Source organism: Apodemus sylvaticus, chromosome 5 (genome assembly GCF_947179515.1).
Source record: "Apodemus sylvaticus chromosome 5, mApoSyl1.1, whole genome shotgun sequence".
Classification (NCBI taxonomy): Eukaryota; Metazoa; Chordata; class Mammalia; order Rodentia; family Muridae; genus Apodemus; species Apodemus sylvaticus.
Window position 1 is genome coordinate 84,479,476 of NC_067476.1, and position 23,586 is coordinate 84,503,061.

A 23,586-nucleotide genomic window follows, 5' to 3' on the forward strand; every position below is an offset into this window, starting at 1 on the left:
AAAGCCTAGAACCTCCTGAGAAGGGAGTCTCAGTTAAGGGGTTACCCAGATCAGACAGCCCCATGGGCATGTCTGTGGGTGATTGTGTCCATTGTTAATCCATGTAGCAGGGCCCAGCCTACTGTGCTTGGCACCAGTCTCTGGGCTGGCATTCCTGGGCTAACTAGGAAAGCTAGCTAAGCCTGAGCCTGCAAATGAGTCAGCAGGGAGCTTTCTTCCATTGTTTCTGATGTACTTCCTTGGCTGAGGAGTTCCCTGAATGGCTGTGTGGAACAACAACCCACCCTGCTTTCAGGTTCCTGACTTAAGTTCCTATCTTGACTTTCCTCAGTCCACTGTGACCTGAAAAGTGCAAGAGAGATAAATGCTTTCCCTCCCTAAGTTATTTTTGGTCATAGTGTTTCATCCAGGCAACAGAAAGGAAAGCAGAACATATGCTTAGCTTCCTGAGCAGCTGTGCAGTTCGGTTACAGGAACCCAGGATCAGTTTCCTGCAATCATACAGGCCACAGAACTCAATGGGGGGAACATCAGAACTGGAAGAAGGGCTTCAAGGGCAGAGAACCATCAGTGCCTGCTCTAGTCATTCCTAACCAGCGCATGCCTGTCCTGTCCTGTGCTGTCTGGAAAGCTGTTGTGTTTTCCAGGTAAATGGTTACTAGCATTCCTAACAAACAGTACAGATGGGAAAGGCAGTTTCAACAGTGGGTCTCCGAGCATGCCACTGTGTCCTGCTAAAAACCCTGGTTTGGCACATCTGGCCTGAATGCCACTGTGTAAGAGGCTTAGAAAATGATGTTGGGATTCATGGACCTTCCGTCATTTGAGGCTTCTGTCTTATATACAGTAGATGAGAGAGATAGGGCTCCTTCCTTTCTTCAAGGTTTTGTATATACAGTCTAGATCCTCCACAACATGAAGAAAAGGAAGGCTTCATTTCTGAATGGCTAGCTAGGCTGATACATAGAGGTAACACTAGGAAAAAGAAAAACATGACTGCATAAGCCAGAAGCCTTTAAAAAACTGTCTCAAATCAGGAGAGAAAGGTAAATTGTTCCAGAAGTTATAACTAAAGTATGCATGGATAGCTTGTGAGTCAAAAGTGGATTTCTCAGTAAAGTTATTCTATCAAAAGAAAAACAAGAATCATGAAAAAAAAAAGATTGCAGCATAAGGCACATGGATCGTAGCTTGATTCATGAATGGTCTCAAATCACTTTAAATACTAAGCAAGGATGGGATGTAGCTATGTGATGGAGTGTTTACCTATTTGTGCAAGGTTTGGGGATGGATTCCCCAGCTGCAAACAACAAAGCCACAAATAAATATAAGGAAGCAAGCAAACCACCACCACTTAGGGAGATGGTCGAGGGAATGAATTCTCCAATTCCAGTTTTCAAAATACAGTTCAGAAACTGTAACCCCACCCCTCTCCTAGGACTGTGCAGTCAGCTGGATGAAGAGCTGAGTGTAGACATCTCTTCTGTCTCTTGCTAACATCAATATGGGAAGTTAAATTCTAACTCACTCATTTGGGGAGGCATCACAAAAAATCCAGCTGTGGCAGTTTACCTTGTTGTTTCTGAACAGATCTTAGACATTTTGTTTATGGTCGTCTGTGCACAAGAGCCAGGTCCAGGGGGTGGCACTTCTGTTTTCCCCTCTGAGGATATCAATGGGCTGGAGCCACCTCCCAACTCCCAAGAAGGAATTCTTTCAGAATTAACAAGAAATGCAAGCAAACCTTTGGAGAACCTCTAAACTCCAAAATACCTAAGTTGGACCAGAAACTTTGTTTTTTAAAAGCAGCTTCAAGGGTCCCCAAAGCCAGCATGCATGAGAGTCCTATCCTTTGTGGATGTGTCTTTAAATCTGGTCCCCAGCAAATACAGAGGCAGGAGGCAGAATCACATATTTTTCCATAGTTTGTGTTTTCTCAGATTCAGGTCTTACCATGCAGTGTGATGAGAGTCCAAGTGATGGATAACCTCTGGCAAACCCCGAGTCCTTTCCACTAAATGAAGTTCATCTGTGTCGCCATTCCAAGCTCAGTCCCTGACATTAGTCATTCTCCTCATCTTTTATGTGTATGAATGGAAGTGGAACAAGAATAGATATTTTTACTTATCACTAGAAGAAAGATGTAAAAAGTCAAATGGGGGGTTGAGAGGCTGTTCCCTGGGTGAAGTGTTTGCTACCCAGGTGCAAGCATCTCAGTTCAACCCCCCAGAATTCACATAAAGCCAGATGCAATAGTGTGCACTTCTGTAATCTGTGCTCCCGAGGGGACATCGGAGGTAGAGACAGCAGAATTCCTGGAGGCTGCAGGGCCTGGTGCATGCAGTCTTCTTATGTGGTGGTGGTGGTGGGAGGGGAAATCCTGCTGCAAAGATGGAAGGCAAGAACCACTACTGAATTGTGTCCTTTGTTTTCTACACATGCCCATGACATGGGCATACACATTATTATACACAAATATACGCACAGATACATACATACAGCATACATGTCTACTTTAAGTAGTTCAACAGTATCAGAAGAATAAAATAAAAATAGAACATTTTCCCTCAGCTATCTCTGTTTTCATAGGAGCCACTTTGAGCAGCACTAGGTCTATCCCAGAATTTGTCTAAGATTGTGCAAAGATAAGTCGGCTATCTAAATCGTACTTTATTTTTTTATTTTTTTATTCGATATATTTTTTATTTACATTTCAAATGATTTCCCTTTTCCTGGCTCCCCACTCCCCAAAAGTCCCATAAGCCCTCTTCCCTCCCCCTGTTCTCCCATCCACTCCTTCCCACTTCCTTGTTCTGGTATTCCCCTATACTGCTGCACTGAGCCTTTCCAGAACCAGGGGCCACTCCTCCGTTCTTCTTGGACATCATTTGATATGTGGATTATGTCTTGGGTATTCCACGTTTCTAGGCTAATATCCGCTTATCAGTGAGTGCATACCATGATTGATCTTTTGAGACTGGGTTACCTCACTTAGTATAATGTTCTCTAGCTCCATCCATTTGTCTAAGAATTTCATGAATTCATTGTTTCTAATGGCTGAATAGTACTCCATTGTGTATATATGCACCACATTTTTTTGTATCCATTCCTCTGTTGAGGAACATCTGGGTTCTTTCCAGCTTATGACTAATATAAATAAGGTTTCTATGAACATAGTGGAACATGTATCCTTATTACATGCTGAGTAATCCTCTGGGTATATGCCCAGGAGTGGTATAGCAGGGTCCTCTGGAAATGATGTGCCCAGTTTTCTGAGGAACTGCCAGACTGCACCTCACACCAGTCAGAATGGCTAAGATGAAAAACTCAGGAGACAGCAGGTGCTGGCGAGGATGTGGAGAAAGAGGAACACTCCTCCACTGCTGGTGGGGTTGCAAATTGGTACAACCACTCTAAATCATACTTTAAACCAGTGATTCCTGACTGGGGTGAAGTCGCCCTCCATCTTCACACAAAATGGCATTTGGCAACATTGGAAGATGGTAACTTGGATGCAAACTTGGTAATGATGCATCCTATGGGCAGAGGGATGCTGCTTCCTTAAGACACAAGAAACACATGGCTGCTTATGCAGCCCCAGTGTCGGCTGTAACAAATAAAATAGTAACAAATAACAATAAAATAGGTGGGGAGATCCTATATTTAATCAAACAAAAACTGAAGCACACATACAAGCTTTCAGTGTGTTCAATGTCCATGCTATAGGCATTTTCCCAGACAAAGTGATTGCTGACTGTTCTGCGGTGAATATGAAAATATGCATTCATTTAATTCTTTACATAGTATTAATATTGTTCTACATATTTTGTTATTATGAAGAGGACTATAATCCATATCCTTACCTTATTTTGTTGATCACAGAGTGGGGTTAGAGGAAGAGTGAAGCCCCGAGGGTTAGGGAAATCATGGCTGATAAGGCACTGGAGAAAAGGTTAGGCTTTGTGAATGATTCAGAAAAGCAGGCAGACTGTGTGCTCTTTAACAGAGTATGCTAGGGAGCAGGAATTCTGGGAAGGAAATGTATAGACACCCATTAAAAGGGTAATTGTTCTGTTTCTTTAGCATGGTTTAAAGTAAGCCTGCCTCTAGGAGAGGTACTGCCTTCCAGAAAGATGGTCCTTAGCCAGGTGATTGGCCAATCAATTCATCAGGATCAATTCTTTTATCCCCGGGGTAGCTTGGCATGTTGGGGCTTCACCAACCTGATGTTTCCTTGCCTTGGCCATAAGTAGCAGTTTTCCCTTAATGAGCCTTTGCCACCATTGCATCAAGTCTACGGGATGGTCCCTTGTACAACCACTGTTCTTCAAAATAAGAACGGGGACCTGTGCTTCAGAAATTAGGTGCTGTTCTCATCAGACTGGAAATGGATTCTTATTCAAAGGAACCCATCAGTCTGAGGAGAGAGTTCCAGTGGTCAGGAGGAGGCCAAAGCTGACAGAAGAGCCTGCCGATGTTACCCTCCCAGCCTCACCTTCCCTAAATCTTTCCCCAAGATGGCAATCTTTCCCCTGCTCTCCAGTGACCTTCTCAGAAACGTAACTAAGAGGGACGGCCCCTCCTTAGCCCTCAGGCCCAGCTAGCCTCCTGCCAACCCTCAGCGACCTCCAGGATCCCTGGGCCACCGAGTGAGAAACGAGGTCCTTTCTTTCCTCTGAGGGTTCCTGTTTCATTGTATAGAGCACAAGGACAAAGCAGGTCTTCTAGTAAATGGTCCGAATCTTGTTTTGAAAGAACAGAGAGTGAGAGATTCATCGCCTGCTCCAATTTCCATGTTGCCTTTGTTCCTCTGGCCCAGTTGACAGAGTTGGGCTCTCCCCCTGCATCCTAATGAAGTCCGATGAAATGGGCTAAATCTTCAGTCTCAATGTTCACACTGCAAGCTCTGACGCTCCTTGGAACAAAGCGAATCGGTCCTCCCCAATTAAAGTAAAACGGTGAATCTGGACTCATTGGGGTTTTTTTTTTTTTTTTTTTTTTTTTTTTTTTTTTTTTTTTTTTTTTTGAGTCTCAGAAAGTTTCCCACTGGTCTGTCCCAAGGACCAGGGAGAAAGAGCAGAATGAGAGGCCCACTTTATTCCCGAGCTTCAAAGCAGCAGCCCGAGTTTCTCATCAGAATGGGCCATTGGAAACTTGGGGAGGGTCCATGAAAACAAGAATGCTGACGCAGAGGGGATGTAGGAGACCCCTAGTGGGCAGCAGCCATGTCTCCCATCACAGATGGGCAAGGGCAGCAGCTGCGTCTCCTGTCACCGATGGGTAATGAATGCGATGGGATTGGTAGAAGCTGTCCACAGACCCAGCAGGTGGGGCAACTTAAAAATGGAATCGCCACCCTTTTCTCAATTCCAAAAATTTCTCTCATCCTGACCATATGGGAAGTAGGTACATCTTTGTCTAATGGGAGATGCTCCCACCAGGGTCTAAGGTGAATGACTTTGGACAGTCTGTGAGTCTGCATTTCCCGTCTTGAATGAGTGAATGAGTGATTTAGCAGATATAAGCCTCCATTTTCCCAGTTAGAAATTCTAGAAAAATAATGCTAGGTTATTGTGGGGATGAAGTTCAGTGATTCATGTAAGACAGAGTTGAGTATTAGGAGCAATTGTTTTCAAATTATGATTATTAACACCTCCTTTTAACTCAAATGCCATGTAAAATTTATTATAAAGTTACAGTGAATAAATCACTAAAATATCCCACATTATTTATAATGACGAGTAATGGCAGTAATGTGAATGACACATTAGGATAGAATCTTACTAAGATTTGGTACATGAAGGAAAGAAGGACTATATTTTTGACCTTTCTTCTTTTCATTTTATAATAATCTAATATTATTTTATTTTTAAATCACGTTATTCTTGCCTATATAACTAAAAGATTTTTTAAAATTTATTGAAAATAGATTCTTATTTAATTTAACACATCCTGATCACAGTCTCTCCTCCCTTCTCTCCTCCCTCTAATATGTAAATAATGGACTACCATGTGATATTTCTATACAGGCCAAGATAGATCATTCATTGATTATGCCTATCCACTCTGCAACCCCTTTCTTCCTCCCTCTGTCTCTCATTTCATGTAGGGTAATGTTCTGGAGAGTTCATGTGATGGGGAGAGTTTCATTAGTCAGACGTAAGCAACAAGTGTTCCCTCAAATCCCAGGAAAACAGGTGACTGACGGCATAGAAATTACTTAGTAGCCGAACTGTTCCCACAAGCATAGGATGGAGCAGACCATGTGGGAAGGGCCATCTACTGTAGGGCTGCTCCCGCTGTGTCCTTCTGCCTGTCCTTGTCTTAGCCCTTTTGGCTTTTGCTTTGGCAGGTGAGGTCCCTGAGACAGGGAGCAATATGCAGGAGCAGATTTTATGCAGGTCGGGGGTTAAGAGGTAAACCATTATAGTTAGGATGGGCTGCGTGCCCACAGAGTATGGGGGCACCAAAGAATTAACCTGAAATGGAGACAAATATTCCTGTGGCCACAGCCCCAGATGAACTTCAGCCATAGACATAGAACACAAAACTCCTGTCTTTCTTAAAAGCCTGCCTTTGAGAACATTCTTTGCCTGATCCCCACCAGCTTCAAAAGGTAAAAGCTTCATCATTGTAAATTCCAAGGCAACAACAGTTTGGATATGGTCTCACTATGTCACCCAGGTTGACCTCAAACTTGCAATCCTCCTGCCTCAACCTCCAAGTTCTGAGATTCCAGACATGCACCACTGTGCCTTGCTCTTCTATTCTGTATATGTGTGTGTGTTTGTGTATGTGTGTGTGTGTGTGTGTGTGTGTATGTGTATCTATGTGTGTTCATGTGGTATATGCATGGGTGCACATGAATGTGCCTGTGGAGTCCAGAAGTCAACATCTGGTGTCTTTCTCAGTCCCTCTCCACTTTATATTTTTGAGAGAGGGTCTGGCATGGAAACAGCTCACTGCTTGAGTAGATTGACTAGCCAGTGAACTTGGGGATCTGCCTGTCTCCACCCACCAAGTACTGACTTTACAAAGTACATTACCATATTCAGATGGTAAGGTGTGACAGGCACTTTAACTGGCTGAGATAGCTCTCCAACTCTCCAGTACCCCAGTTTTCCTATACATTTTAAAATTCCATTTTTTTTAAAGATAGACTTCACTCCAACCCAAGCTGGCCTTATAACTCACTCTATATCCCAGGCTGATGTGTAATTCTCGGAAGTCCTGCCTTGAGCTTCCAAGTACCAGGATTACAGAAATAAACGGTTCTATACTCAGCTTTATTCTTAATATAGGCCAGCCTCTGAGCGTCATGTCATTTTATCCACTCAATTTTATCAACATTACAGCACAATGGATACTTGGATCATCGTCACTTTATAGATTAGGAATGTTTTGGGGTACCCATTAAACTAGATACTGGGGGAATAGAGGTATATGCTGTGTATCATCTCCTCTTGACAAAGCCATAAAACACTCTTTTTTTTTATAAAGTTAACCATTCTACTGTCTTTGACTTTTATTTATTTATTTATTTATTATATGTAAGTACACTCTAGCTGTCTTCAGACAGCCCAGAAAAGGGCATGAGATTTCTTTATGTGATTGCTGGGATTTGAACTCAGGACCTTCAGAAGAGCAGTCAGTGCTCTTAACCACTGAGCCATCTCTTCAGCCTCATACAACACTCTTAACCTCAGTGCTTTCCTAGTGCAGAGGAAAGGGTCACATGTGGTAGATTTCCCATCAAGGACTTTCACTAACAAGAACTTTGGTAGTGGTGATGAGGATTAACCAATGAGAGTCTCACTAGGTAGCCCAGGCTGGCTTTGAACTCAAGATATTCCCACTACAGATTTCCCAGTGCTAACCTAGGACACTGGGCACTGAATGCCTCTTATATGTCAGACACAGTCTCCACAGACTGAATGCACTTGGTGCCTCAGGAACCTTTTGCAAGGTAATTCTCATCACACTCAAGGCTAAGCAACAGAATTGTCCAGGGATGTTCATAGTGAAATTTCTTATACTTCAAAAAGGTGATTCTGCTAACTACTAGGAGATATTTCACCCAGTAGTTTAGAGGTTTAGATCCCCCCTCTCTCTATCTCTATGTGTGTGTGTGTATGTGTGTGTGTGTCTGTACACCTACAACATGTCCAGATGTACACGTGGAGGCCAGAGGTCAACCTTAGGTTTCTTTCTCGGGTGTCACCTTGTTTTTCAGAGTGTCTCTCATTGCCTTTGCCAGGGTTACTAATTGGAAAACCCCAGGGTTCCTCAAATCCCTTCTTCCCCAGTGCTGTAATTACAAGCATGCACCACACACCTTTTCTATGTGTGTTCTGGGGCTCGAACTCAAGTCCTCATGCTTGTATCTTACTTACTGAGCTATTCTCCCATTTCTCTATCCAGCTTGACCATGACTCAAAAAAAAATCCTTAAAATTTGGGGAAAACTAAAAAAGACTACTACTGCCAAGCAGTAGTACAACAGATCTATTGAGCTTTTCAGATCATGTAAGTGGCCCACTTACTCTATCACAGTTTGACTTGGGACAAGAAATTAAACAACTAAGACTTGCTGAAAATTTGTCAATGTTGACTACCTCTTGGGCATGGGCAGTTTTAAATAGGCCATCCAAGCACCGGAAAGTGCTGTTTGAAAGACACAGTGTCCCAGAGGCCCAAGACAATACTGATTAAGATCAAATAGCCAATTAAGCCTCAGTCTCCAAATTGCTGCTGGATGAATAAGTAGCAGTGTGTGCTATCCAAGCATAACTTCACATGAGTAGGACCTCATTCACACCCACAGAGGGCTGGAAAACATGGCAAAGCAGAATTCTATTGGCTGGAAAGGGATAAAAAGAGACTTTGGTGAAGTCTCCTTTATCAGCTGGTGTCATTACGTCTGGTTAGTGATGACCTTCAAGAGAGTCCAACACACATGCTTTAGTCTAGAAGCACCAAATTCAACCATAAACCCAGCAAGAAAAAGTGTGGAAGACAAAAGAGGCCATCACCCACTTGTCTCTGAGCACTGGGTCTGTTAAGTCGGATTTCAGAATTCACAAAGCCTTAGTGAGAACATTAAGGCCTTATCTAAACAGAGCCCAAACTGTCACAAGCTGTTTCCTTGCTTTTGGTGATGAGTGAGGTTGGGTAGATATGAAGAGGATGCTAAGAATTGAAACGAATACCCCTCTGTCCCAGCTCCCATGACAGGGAGAGCAAAGGATAATGACTTCTACTAATGGTGGGGCTGAGTCCTTTGTTATAATGCTCTGGAGCTCTCATGGAGAATGGATACTAACGGCAACTTTTCCTCGGTGGGTGACCTGGCTATCACAAATATTTCATGATTAACATTTGCCAAAAGACAAATATACTTCTTCATGCATTATCTTGTGATTCACTATAGACAATTTGTGAAATCAAGAAGAAAGTACAGAATAATAACTAATTTAAAATAATAAGACAAACAATAAAAATTAGAAGAAGATGGTGAGATTAGCCAAAAGTCACCCACAAATTTATCTAGATGTATAAACATTTATTTTAGTGTGACCTGAACTTCTTTCTGCTCTATATCCTATGTATATGTGTATGTATATACATGTGTGTATTTTACACACAAACATATACACTCATTTTCTCTCTAATACACACACGCATGCACGATTATATTACTGTGCAACTGAGGAGTCCCACCACCTGCTCTCTGTAGAGACCCAGAAAATCTGGTGATGTAGTTTGAAGGACAGAGAGCCAATGATGTGGCCATGTGAGGTGTAAACAGAAGGCTACTGGGCCAGGGCTTCTCAAGTCTCTTGGAGCTCATAAAGGACAGCCTATTCCCCAGATACTGGACAGGAACTATAATGTTTGACCTTTTTGGTGCTGGGTTTTAGTCTTGCGCTGGTTCCATTTCTCTTTTCTATGGAAATGTTTACTCTATGCCAATATTAGAAGTACATAACCTTTTGATTTCACAGTAGCTCATATTGCTGAGAGGTTGCATTGAGTCTCAGAAAATACTTTGAGTTTTTGAAGAGTAGTGAGATTGTAATGATTATTGGGACTTAAGGAATGAAGTGAATTTATTTTGAATTCTGAGATGAACACGAACCTTTTAGGGAGCAAGAGTGACATTGTATGGTTTAAAAGTGATGTTTGGTGTCAGTTGATTAAGACAAGATAGAATCATGATGGTTAATCAGTTTGATCACCATCTGCTTGTGCTTTTAAAATATTAATGTTAAGTAGTGGTGTGCATTTTTAGGTTTTGTTATTTAAGGGTACTCAAAACATGAAACATCTGTATTGTTGATTTAAAAGACCTATTAGACTTGAGTTTTTTTGAATGCATGCCCATATATACATGTGCACAGACAGACACACAGATAAATGATAGGTAGATAGATAGGTAGATAGACAGACAGACAGACAGACAGATACACACAAATACTCTTAAGGTCATGGTAATGAATAGAGGCTGCAGCAATACTTGTGGAGAGAGGCAATATTGTCTCTCAAAGGACTTGATATCTTCTTAAAGAATCTTCAAACTGTCCCTTAGCATTTTCCAGACAGTGTGGTACATAGATGCTCCCATCATAGAGAAGCGTTTCTGGGCCTCATCTCAATGCCTCATCTTTACACTTGTGGATTTGTACCTGAATCAGTGGTTGAACTGCACTGCCTATAGCACGTGCCCTGGCTAAGTGGCAGTCACTGTCCAGTACCTTAGAGATGACACAAATGTGATAAAACCGGGAATTCTAATTGCAAGTCTCCAATACTCATTCTGAGCAGAATTTCTAACTTAGAATCTGAGTCCATTTCACTTGGCTTTCTATCTGTTCAGAAAGCTTTTTTTCTGACCACACAACTGGCTAAGTGGTATCAAGGCAGTTCCAGCAATTTTACCTAATGGAGTGAGCCTTTGTGGCTCCCAGACTACAGAGAACTTCTGTTGTTGGCTAGTGTTTGCTGAGGTCCTTTACACCCTATTCAGAGTCACCTAAAGCCCCCAGAGTTACCTTATTTAAGCCTCAGTTAGCACACTATCTTCTGATGTGATTTTTAGAATAAAAACATTAGTCACAGCATGCTGGTGCTAATGAAAAAGGTGTATATATTTACTCCCCCAACCTCACTTGTATCTTCTTTTTCTCTGTCAGAATGAGTTGAGTCAGTTAGCTAAAAGAAGTTAAACTGAGTTTCTTACAGTGACAGCCCTTAACCATCTAATTGAACTACTCAGATGTTTCTTTGTTTTGATGGGACTGGGGGTTGAATGTAGGATCTCATATGTGCTTGGGAAGCACTATCTTACTAGGCCTTATGGCCAGGCCACTTTCACTTTTTTATTTTGAGACAGGGTCCAAGTTGGGCTGACGGTTGAACCTCCTCTGTAATCCACGCTAGCCTGGGACTTTCAGTCTTTCCTCACTTAGCTTCCTGAGTCCCTGGGATCTCACTAGGCCTGGCTCAGGATTTACTTCATTGCCAAAGATTTTGTTTGGTAAAACTCAGACCCAAATAATAAGTGATGGAGATCACAAAGAGTAATGGAATACTGTGAGTCCTTTTTATTCACAAGTGCTTAAGTGAGGCTGAGGAGAGGCTGGGTACACAAGTGCCTTTAGAATAAGCCGGAACCAAAAGTACTTGTATTTCTGGGTTTGAAAAGAAAGGAAAGAGTCTCTCTGTACACGTGAACTCACAGCAGTACTACAAGACCTGCACAAAATTGAGCCAGCCAACGTTCCAGCATGGATGGGGAAGTCCTCATGAAGTCCCACCCCTAGCTCAGAAGCTATTGATGGCTCATGGGGGAGGAAAATGTTTTATTCAGGAATGCAGCCCCTGAAAGGCTACCCATGCTCCAGTAGATGGTCCTGTACCCATGCACATACAAGCAACACTAACCATCTTAGAGAGAGAGAGAACACATATTGTTAGTAGGGAACAGTGGTAAGGCTGGGGCAGAGGGAAGAAATTGGAGGGGAGGGAATATGGAGTAGACTTGATCAAACTTCATTATACTTATGTATGTATTTCTGAAACAATAAAAATGTTTTTAAAGGATGCACGAGTGGGGTCACTCATTAAATATTATGTGATCGATCATCACCTCAATCCTCCAAAGACTGACATGAAGAAGTTTGGAAAGACAAACTAAATGGTTCTTTGTTCTTGAGCAGTTTTTTAACCAGTCTTCCTTAAAAATCTCAACTTATAGCTTGGAGGTCTAAGCAAAAGGAAAATGATAAATATTCATAGAAGATTAGTGTGTCACATTAAAATTCTAGATTCATTCATAGAATATATTTCCTTTGTGGACAGGAATATCATATGATAATGATATAAGGGAAGAGGGCAGGTTGTCTTTCCAAGACTGGGCTCTGCCCCAGGTGGTTCCAATATGAACTTCCTTCTGTCATAGACTACGTCACTTATTGCCCAGAGGACACTAGAAAGCAGTGCTATTAGTGTGCAGCAAAGAACCACTCTTCCTGGAGACAATGCCATAAGGTTGTGGCATACTGTATAATACTGCCATTTTCATGTCCACTTCTTATCTGACCTTGGTCATCTCAGCTATCAGTAGTGATTCTTACTGTACTAACCAGAGGGGAGAAAAACAATATAACTGTATCTGCTTTAAATCAACTTAAATATAACACTCACAACTATAATTGGGACTTCAGTATTGGTCATTGCAGGGGTCTTCTTCACCCACAGAATCACATTATGTAGACAGCATGAAGCTTTCAGGGAGAATCCTAAGCAAGTCTTTGTTATTCATCTTGAGAAATCCCATTGTCTATGCTACCTGATCCCTTCCTGTACAATAGCGTGGCTGGAATAAATCTAGCTTTGAGCATGAGATGGTTTATGGAGGCTGAAGCCCTTCTCTAAGGGTCTACCTGTTATTTTCCTATCCGTGTTCCTCATTACCCTTGCCATGCCGATGGCTCTGTGACACTGCCTTACTAGACCCCCATCATTGTCTGCAGAGCCAAGAAGGGAAGGCGTGAGAAGTCCTGGGACCAGGGACTAAGAAAGCATCAATGCCACCTTAGGCTAGTTTCTACTGGATCAAGCATTTGGGACTCTGTTTTTGTTAAATGACACATTCCCAGGATCAACCAGTAAGGGAACTGGAGAAGACAGAAGGGGAAGAATTCAGTCAAGAGTGTTTTCAAATGCAGCCTGATCCCACAGGATCTAGAAAGCAAAAATCAAAGTTCAAGGGGTGTAGCCATCGCATTGGCAAACTTTGGATAAATGATGAAACAAAACCAAGCTAATTTTCAGCTCACTTCAGTTGGGCAAGCTAGTTTTCATACCCAAGGACAGCCCGCTGAAGGATGCAGGTGCCAGCTGTAAGCAGCAAGACACACAGTACAAAGCAAGTCCCTTGTGTTCCTACAGGGATATGAGAAACCTGGTAGGACCTCCAGTAGAATTCAAGATGAGAGGAGTAACAAACCTGTAACATGTGCCTTTAAAATGGCAACATAACAAACCACCTCATGCAGTGCTCTTTGGGGAGGTAAGGACTAAGAATATAGAAGATTTTAAATGTTCATCTGAAACACTATTCCAGAGAAGTTCCCTTCTGGTGACAGTTTTGTTAATGAATTAGCATATAAGGACATGCTCAATTTAATGTGTTTCTGTTCTCAGGCTGAGTATCAAAAAGAGCAAGGCGATGTGCTATTTATTATTAATCATGGGATGTTCTATTTAGCAAAGCAAGGCTTCTGGCTCCTTTATGCTAGAGATAGAGATAGAGATATTTTAAATTCTCTATTGGCTTTGTCTGAAATATCTGTACCACTGAGGGGAAATGAGACATAAAGCCCTTGAAAAAATCAAACAGAAAAGAATCATGAATCTTTCCAATTGGGGAGATACAAAGGTTTCTAAAAAGAGAACACACGGAGGATTGGAGATTGCTTTGAAACCTGTGGGAAGGATCTCTGATGAGATGCGACGGTCTGTATACCCACTGGGGGATGTCTAAACGAGGAGAAACAACAGTGGGCAGACCAAGTCTTAGACTCTCTTCAAAAGCATCACAAGTATGGGTTCAGCTTTGGAAAATATGAGGAATGAGAGAGAGGAGACAACGTCTAGGTGCTGTTTGATATAGGAGTGAAAATTTAAGGTTTTAGTATGCAGGATTAAAACTGTAAAAGCAAAAACACATGTGGTACCCAGAAGTCTGAGTCTACTTGAGTTTGGAAGCTTATCATTGCTTCTGTTCCAGTCTCTCTTTCCTCTCATTCAGGGACATCAATTTACACACATATTTATTTATTTTCCTACACATATTAATTTTCGTATACATTTTCACCCTTTGGCCATTTAGGCTTCCTTATGTTTCTTTTCTTGTAAGTATTCTTTCAGCTTATTAGTACTCGTCAGCCTCATTGGATTTCTTATTAAATTATCCACTGAATTTTTTATTTCATCATTGAACTTTTCCATTTTAGATTTTTCTTCTGGTTATATTTTAAGGCTTATAGTTATCTGCTAAAGTTATCCATCTTGTCCTTGGTTTCCTTGAGGATATTTGGCATTTTTTACATTTTAAAGTGGTATCACAAAACAACATTATCTAGAGCTTTATGACTCTCCTTCTTTGGTCTGTTTTTTCTTTTGATTTTCAGTTACATGGTCTTCCCTCCAGTTTGAGGCTGCTACAACAGAATGGAATGCATTGGCTGATTAATGTTTATTTCTCATAGTCATAGAGGCTAGGAAGTCCAAGGTCAAGATATTAGCATCTAGATGACTTATCTAGTGAAGACCTACTTCCTAAGTTATAGGTGTTGCAATCTTGCTGCTGCCTTATATGAAGAAAGGCAGGGGAAGAAACTCTGGATTCCATTTCATAGAGGCAGTAATATCACTCATAAAGGTTCTATCCTCATGATCAAATTACTTCCCAAGCATTCTACCTTTGAATGCTACTATGGAAGTAGTTAGGATTTCTACAGAAGGCTTTTGAGGGAGACACCATTCACTCCATTGAGTCATCACTTAGAAGGATCATCACTTAAGTATGCTTAGCTCCATCCTGGTGACATATATAGAATAACTTGAGTCCACTAAGTATTCTCAAAATTCTCCATCCCAAGGTCTCACCAAATTTCAGCTGCTCTGGTACCTGCGACTTTTCTTAGTTCAGAAGTAAGATGTGCTATATGAAAAAATTACTTATGATCTGATTTGACAAATATCATGTGGGAAAATATATACACTGAAGAATTGTGGGAATAGAGTCAAACCCTGGGTAGAGGTGCTGATATATTCCAAATTAGCTTCTCTTTCATTCTTATTTTAAAGTTTTCCCAGTGAGAGAAGCAAATGACTTCAAAATTATAAATCTTTATTTTCTCTAAAAGTTCAATAACTTCTCAGTGTTCAAACCCACAGTAAATGTAGCAGATGTACATACCCTGAGGGCCTACGCCATGACTAATCAGGATGTGAGAATGTATCCTACCACGAAAGTGCCTTCTTCCAAGGAAAAAAAAACCAGCTCTCAGCTTTACCTGTCCAAACCATCAGTAGAAAAGATTTTTTTAAAACTTCTTCTCAAGCCGATGAGGCTACAGTTGAGATCTTTAGTTCTCTGCATTTCAGGACTAGCATTAAATACCTCCCTGTCTCTCTTGGTCATGAGCAAAGCTCAAAATAGATGAAGAACAACACTTGTAAATACTCAAACTTCAGTTCTTCCATTGACTAATTGGGCACAGATTTAGGTAAAAGCCAGAGCTAGGCAGTCTAGCTGGGAGAGGGTCATGGCCGAGTAAATAACTGTCCCATGTAGGCAGAGCAGGACTTATCAACTCCAAACTCCAGTTGATTGGTGTTATGTGGAAGCATATATCTAAGCATTTCAGTCCTGAATCACTTTAAAGACCAGTAACTTGACTTAAGATCTCCCAATTTTTATTTTATGACTAATTCCACAGTTTTAAACGTGCATGTGGGATACACTGCCTTTCGTTATAATCTCCAGGTCCCAGCAGTGGACTTTGGCTGTGTGTTCAGGACTGAAGCATCTGTAGTGGATGAAGGTAGCCTTACTCGCTGCTTCCTCTGCCATTTCTCCCACACCATGTCATTCCCACAACACAGCACTGAGGTTTTCTGAGTCCACTGAGATGTTAAAACTGCACTTCCTTGTTATGGCAGCTCAGTATTTTTGAACAGCTTGCTCAGTGAGGTCCCTTTTCTTACACTTAAAATAGGAGCTTAGAATTTGCTCACAAGAGGAGTTGATTGTATTACATAACCCCAAGGCACATCGACTATGACTGATCTATTACCATATGGCCTATGGACAATTTTCAAGGAAGGTCAAACTACTCATTTGGCTAGTTCTAGAAATTTTCCCAAGTGGCTTATAGAAACAATATTTATTTATTTTTGATTTTTGAATAATTTAGAGGTATTGTCCAGATGGAAATCCTCTTGTTGTCTGAGAGCAAGTAAATACGTTGCTGGGAAGGTGATTGGGGCAGTTATAGGAAACAAGGCCTGTTGAATTTATGATTGCAATACTTGGGGACTGTTTCAGAGGAGTGAGTCTGTGCCTTGGAAGAAATGACAGAAAAGAAATCAGGGATAAATGCTGGAGAGATGGCTCACTGGCTGCTTTTGTAGAGATCCCAGGTTCTATGGGTGGCTCTCAATGATTTAGTTCAAGGAATTTGACCGCTTCTTCTGACCTTTGTATGCACAAGGCACACATATAGCAATACATATATGCAAACAAAATGTACATACACATAAATATATATTAAAATAAGTAAGAAACAAGGGAAACTGATGGAACTGATTTGGTTTCAAATTCAATAATAAAAGGTTAGATTTTTCATGAGTTTCTGTCTTTCCCTAGGCTGGTTATATTCATTATTGTGTCTTAATGTGCTTCAGACAATTATGTTACCTATCCAACAGAATATTTCCAGGTCATAGCTACAATGTTCTGAATAGCTGCTGATGCCTTTTCAACTTTAAGTCTCTGTCCTGTAGGAATAAAAGAATAGAAACTTCTTTGTAATGAATGTTAAGTATGAAGATAAAAGGCTCTTTTTACAGATTGGGGGAGGCTGTTAGATCCACAATAGCATGGTTTTGTTTGACTTTATTTTGTGTGTATGGTGTTTTGACAGCATCTGTCTGTGAACCACTTACATGCCTGATTCCTGAGGACCAGGAGAGGGCGTTAGATCCTCTTGGAACAGAGGTAACAGACAGTTGGGAATTACTGCGTGGATGCTGGGAACCCCAGTCCTCTAGAAGAACAGCCAGTGCTCTCAATTCCTGAGTTATTTCTCCAGCACTACCTGGTACCCTGTACCTTGGTTGTTTGGCTTGGTTGGTTGTTTTTTAAACTAAAAGTTTCAGCATACTGTTCTCTTCTTGGAGTTGAATCTAAATTCTAAATCCATTTTAGCCATATACTCTTAATTCAGATCTGTAAGTAGGAAAATGGCAGAGTGTGGGTTAATTGTGTGTTAGGAAATGAAACATATAAAATAGCACCATCAAAAATAATCACCACCATGTACTAATTGAGAAATCCAGGTGGCCTGTTTACATTTGCCCAGGCTTGCCCAGCTTCTGCAGTTTGAGAAAGAAACAAATGTCATCTAGGACCCAGATTTAGTGTCAAACTTATTTATATTTCCAACGAGTGGTTTCTTCATTTAAGATTAAGTCATGAAACAAGCATATGACATGCCGGTCACATGCTTCTCCACAATGAATTTTCTCTGGGAAACTCTTCCAGGCACTGCTGTTAGCAGGCTCCCTGTCCATGTATTTTTAATTAAATGAAATATGAAAAGAATCTATTCTAAAACCGGATGACTCAGACTTTTAACAGTTCTTTTTCTCCCTTATCCTTTCACTTCTAGTCCTTGAAGAAAGAAACTGCTCAGACCTTGGAGGCCCAGTCAATGGGTACAAGAAGATCACAGGAGGTCCTGGACTTCTCAATGAGCGCCATGTCAAAATCGGCACGGTTGTGTCTTTCTTTTGTAATGGCTCATACGTTCTGAGTGGCAATGAGAAAAGAACTTGCCAGCAGAACGGAGAGTGGTCAGGAAAGCAACCTGTCTGCATGAAAGGTAAATCATAGACCTCTCTGGATTCCACAGATGTGCACAGAGTCGTTGTAACTCTTTGGTAGGTCCAATGCCAGCCTTAAGTCTCTGGAATGATGGTTACTTGTAGGCTCATCTTTTAACCATATGTCACTCCTGCCTTGGGAGAATATCCTTTAAAAACATTGTGTCTTGTTTTCTGGGTCCCAAGAAGTCTTCTCTCTCATCTTACCTAAGATGATGGAGAAGAACAATTTGGGGGATGATGCCAAGGCTGGGTTTTAGATATGGAAATCAATCCAAGGACAGAAATTGTAAGCCCTTTGCACATCTGTATTTAATAAAAGAGCCAATAAGCACATGTGTCTGGTCACCTATATGAGGTGACACTACAGATGTAGATGGCTAAAACCAAACACAGCAGACCTTCAAACCTCTAATGAATGAATAAGAAGTTTGGAAAACAGAGAGATCAGTGTTCCAGAGATAGAGGTGATAGTGTGAGGTAGGTAGGATTGGGTGAAGCCAGGGGGTATTTACGATGCTAGGAGGAGCTGGGATAATATTCCAGATGAAAGACAGGAGGAAAAACTGGGTATGGACGGAAGTATATAGTACCATAAGCATCTGTCTTATGGTAATCTCAAGGCAAGCCATTTAGGAAGTAAGATTTAAAATATAGGCTGGAAGCAGAAAACCCTGGACTGTTGTGTTGGGAGCTGGAGCCTTCCTCAGTGGAGAGCAGCTTCACCCTGACTTCATTCCTAGGTCGTTTTGGGCTGACGCCTTCTTTACTGAGAAGAAAAGTGTGCTCATGTCCTAGATTGTCAAGACCATGGCCCCTACCCGTCACCCTCTCTGCTGGGTGTTTGTCAACAACTTGAACCACGCGGAAAGGAATGAAAGAGAAAAAAGGCATAAATGTGAAAGGGATAAATCACTTTAGACTTTTGCCAGAAGCAACTTTCATCCTCCCAGCACAAGGCCTGATGTTTTATTTCATTAAGTATGGGAACGGTGTTGCATATGTCCTTGGAGGGTTTTTTGTCAACTTTTCTCTTACAAATTAATACAACCAAAGTACTCTAAGTTGCTAATTAGACAAATGTTGGCTGCTAGATTGGGAAAGAGAGATGGGAAGGATTCGTATTCCCTGGAAGAAAAAAAGAAGGATTTCAGTGAATTGAAACTGGGCTCCGAGTTGTCCTCTGGTGACTGCTAGGAACCTTCCTTGCAGAGACAGGACAGGGAATGGCTGGTGACTCAAGACTTATTTATAATTGGCACTGTGGTCTGGTCTTAAACAAGGACTTCCTAATTCCCTCTGTGGGCTCTATTTTGGAGCCTTCACTTTGAGTTTTATTTCACTATGATCTAGTTTGCTGACACCATTCCCATGAACAGATGGCCCTAATCTACTAACTGCCACTGTCCTAAGTCTCCTTGGAAGAACAGTTTTTCAGAGGAGATTACTGGGTGAAAAGCAGCTGGCATCTTGCTAAGTGCACTGTTGAAGCTTTTCTAACCCATGCAGCCCCTGAGACCCGTGAATGAACGCATGGTGTCTGGAAGGGTGGGAGTCTGAATGAGGTGATGTGGCCAGTGACGACAGAGAAGCATCACACAGCATGGTATATCTGTTTCTAGCCTGCAGGGAACCGAAGATCTCAGACCTAGTGAGAAGGAAAGTCCTTCCGATGCAGGTTCAGTCAAGGTGAGGCCAAGCACCTGAACTCCTCTTTCAAGGCTAATGGCTATTTCCCTTCTCCACTTGCATTTGGCCAAAGACAGCCTGGCGTTTCTAAGGGACATTTAGTGCTAACTGGTCATGAAAGAATGGGGCTTGTTAGATGGAGGCTCATTAGCCAGCTGCTTTTGGCTAAGAGGAAGCTACTATTGGAAGAAGTACAAGTTTTATTGGATCGTGGGAAAGCAGATGGTTGGTGAGAAGAAGCAAGGCTTCCCTGATGATCTTTGAGGAGTTGGATTCTAATACTTTAGTCTTCCTGAAATGGCTACTTCTTTAGTATGGCAGCTTCCCGGGGCTGGCAATCATGCAGCCAGCCAGGGTTTAGGAAGATGGTCTTGATGGTGACCAATCAGATGGGGCAGATTGATGGAGCCCAGGAGCTAGAGATAAATGACCAATAAGAGAGACATGAACTCTTATGAGAGATGAACTCTTTCGTATACTCTCTGTTCCTCTTGGGAAGAAAGATGAGACCCACTTGCTAGTGAGAAAGGAGGCCAATTTCTACTCTTTTCTACATCCTCATTCTTTCTTTCTCTACTGCAGGTACACAGATCTCTTGGGTTTTCTTCCACCAGTTCAAGCATAAGTCTGTCTGAGAAAAGTTACACTTGTGGCTCCTTCAGTCTGAAAACTGTTTCTTCTGGATCTCACAGAGGCTTATCACATCCCACCCCATTCTCTGCTTTTTCATCTAGCAGAGAGATCATATCTGACGGATCTTTTATGCGAGATAAATACTCTACTACTACATCTCCAGTCCTATCAGCTCTCATTAGAAATAAAACTAGTAACATCACATGTACATCACATGTGTCCTGACAGCCCATCAGGCTGGTTCGTTATCTGGTGTTCTATGGCCTTCACCATGATTCTGATTTCATCTTGGAATCCCTATCCCCCCCCCCCTCTGTCTCTCTCCCCTGCCACAAAGAAGCCATTCAGTAAATAGTTCTTGAATGAGTAAACTGGATTAACAGTCAAGGGTTTAAAACCTACTTCTGCCTCTCTTTAATCCTAGTTATACTTAAACAATTTCCTGAAGTTAAATGGGCCTTCATCTTCCTTTTTGAAAAACAGAGGTAATTAATAATGGTCCCCTAGGATTGCTGTAAGGATTTGAACCACACAGACAGATGACATTGACGCTGTGTACCAGCTGTTACTCTTGTCTCTTTACATAGATTAGTTTGCTTAGTTCTCACAGTAACCCCAGAAGCTGGATATTTTTATTATTGTTTGCATCTTATTAACATATCCTTGAATATGTGGAAAGCGAGGTTCGAAGGAGTTAAGTGATTTCCAGAACACGATGTCAGTCTAAAGCAGAACTAACTTGGATTACCCTTCAGTGAAAGTTGCTAACCACACTCACCCCTGCTCAGGTTCTCATCCATATTGGCCTTTCTCCATGCAAGGTGTTCCCTTGGGAACAATGGCAATAGAATATAGACTCTGTCTCATCTTGTCTCTGTCTTGGTGGCTTCCCTGGAGTGGGCTCTCCACTAAAGGCAAAGCTTTCCCTGTTTAGGTGATGCCACCTGTACAGGAGTCCTGAGCTACACAAAGAGACAATAGGGCTTCCTACTGTTGCAGCAGTTTTGTGGGAGAAGGTGCTAGGTGATTCCTGCAATTGAGAAAGCAATCTTAAAATCTAGTTGAAGTGTCTTTCTGCAAGGCAAGCTGCTGAAGTGTGGGTATTCTTAGGTTCTGTAGATTCCCAAAACAAATATCAACTTCAGTGACCCAAAGGCAAGCACGTTGTGCATTCAGAAGCTCAGACCTAGCTATAACACAGCATGGATCTCCTAGACCCAGCATGGCTATCTTCTGAATGAGGTCACTGTGGACTGAGTGTTTCTTGAGCCAAACACCATAGCGAGATACAAGAAATAGATGAAATTGATATGATAGAATATCATGGAAATGGTGGAAATGGTGACTGTTAAATGCTATCTTGGGTGTCATCTTCCTTTACTGTGCCCCAAAGCACCCTCCCCCTCAAGTGCCTCTCTAGACTTCATGATCCCATTTGTCATTACACAGGGATGAAGACATAAATTCCTGAAGGAAGCCCAGTCTGCCACCTGACAGTCATAATGTGCCGATGTAAAGTGATCACACGCTGTAGGGTGTGTGCTCTCCCCACAGACGGCTCTAGGGGCCTCAACTCAAGCTCATTTAATGCCCCCTTTCCCATTTACGAGCAAGTTTTTGTATTTCTCCCAAGCAGTGCTGCCTGAGAGAAAGTTCTAGTCTCTGAGGTGAACTAATTACATTTTCTAATTGGCAAATCAAGCTACTGTATCAACACTGTTTAGTTCAAGTCAATTCCTAATATTGCCCCATTATGGTAATGTTCAGAGAAAACAATGTGCCTGGCTTTCTCTCATCAAATTAACTCCTTTTTCTGTTTATTTTGCAATTAAATCTCTCTTTCTCTCTCTCTCTCTCTCTCTCTCTCTCTCTCTCTCTCTCTCTCTCTCTCTCCTCTCCTCTCCTCTCCTCTCCTCTCCCCTCCTCTCCTTTTCACTCTCAGTGTGTGTCTACATAAAGAATACATTTGGATCATAACATTATGTCAGACTTTATTCTGTTTGGTTTAAAATCCTAGGTACTTGGAAAAATGCCAAAGAAAATTTATTCAGTAGCAAAAGGAGAGAGGGGGAGGGGAGGGGAGGGAGGAAGGGAGGGAGGGAGGGAGGAAAGGAGGGAGGGAGGGAGGGAGGGAGGGAGAGAGAGAGAGAGAGAGAGAGAGAGAGAGAGAGAGAGAGAGAGAGAGAGAGAGAGAGAGAGAGAGAGAATAGAGAGAAGAGAAAGAGAACATGGGTGGACAAACAGGGAGGAAAGGACAGGGAGAAAAAATGGAAATGGAAGGTGTTTTTATCTCCTATAACCAACCTCATCATGGGAACGAGAACTGGATGCTAAAGTCTCACTTTTGTTCTTTCTTTGGTCCTGTGTGTCTTGATCCAGGGAGACACCATTACACCAGCTTTATTCCACAGCTTTCAGCAAGCAGAAACTGCAGGAAGCCTCTACCAAAAAGCCAGCCCTTCCATTTGGAGATCTGCCCCCTGGGTACCAACATTTGCACACCCAAGTCCAGTATGAGTGTATCTCGCCCTTCTACCGCCGTCTGGGAAGCAGCAGGAGGACATGCCTGAGAACTGGGAAGTGGAGTGGGCGGGCGCCGTCCTGTATCCCAAGTGAGTTAAGGCTCATCTTTGAGTTTGAGCCTCCTTCCTTTTCCATGGCCACTAGTTAACTGCTGTTAATATTGTGGAAGGCTTTTACGACAAGCTAAATTGTGCAAGTGGATTTTCTCTCATCGAGTCCCCCAGTTTTGTGACCTTTGGAATTCCGCAGTTCGAGCTCCCTCCTTTTGGCTTAAACTTACTATCTTAGAAAAAGAAAAGAGCAGTGATCAGTACCAAGTGGGGATAAAGCCGAAACTGTGAGAGGACGACACCTATGTTATCTTCACAGCCTCGGCAAGGCTCCACTTTCATACTTAGTCTCCAGTGAACTAATTAACTGACACGAATTAAATAATGATGTGATAGTAGATAACGTGAGATAGCATGTGGGAGTTCTGGATTAGAGGCTTGCACATGTTCACCTACCCTCCTCACCCTCTGCGAGAAAAGGAAATAGTGTCACAAAGTTTGTTGTGGCCTTGCTT

General features: G+C 42.0%; 1 protein-coding gene across 1 annotated transcript in view; it reads left to right on the forward strand.

Annotated features, from left to right (window-relative positions):
- The window catches only part of Pamr1 (peptidase domain containing associated with muscle regeneration 1), an 88,671-nt gene that overhangs the window by 61,906 nt on the left and 3,179 nt on the right, over positions 1-23,586 (forward strand). The window contains exons 7-9 of the mRNA XM_052183088.1: positions 17,963-18,175; positions 19,799-19,865; positions 22,878-23,110. Of these exons, the coding sequence (XP_052039048.1) occupies positions 17,963-18,175; positions 19,799-19,865; positions 22,878-23,110 (513 nt within the window). The remainder of the gene's footprint in view (positions 1-17,962; positions 18,176-19,798; positions 19,866-22,877; positions 23,111-23,586) is intronic.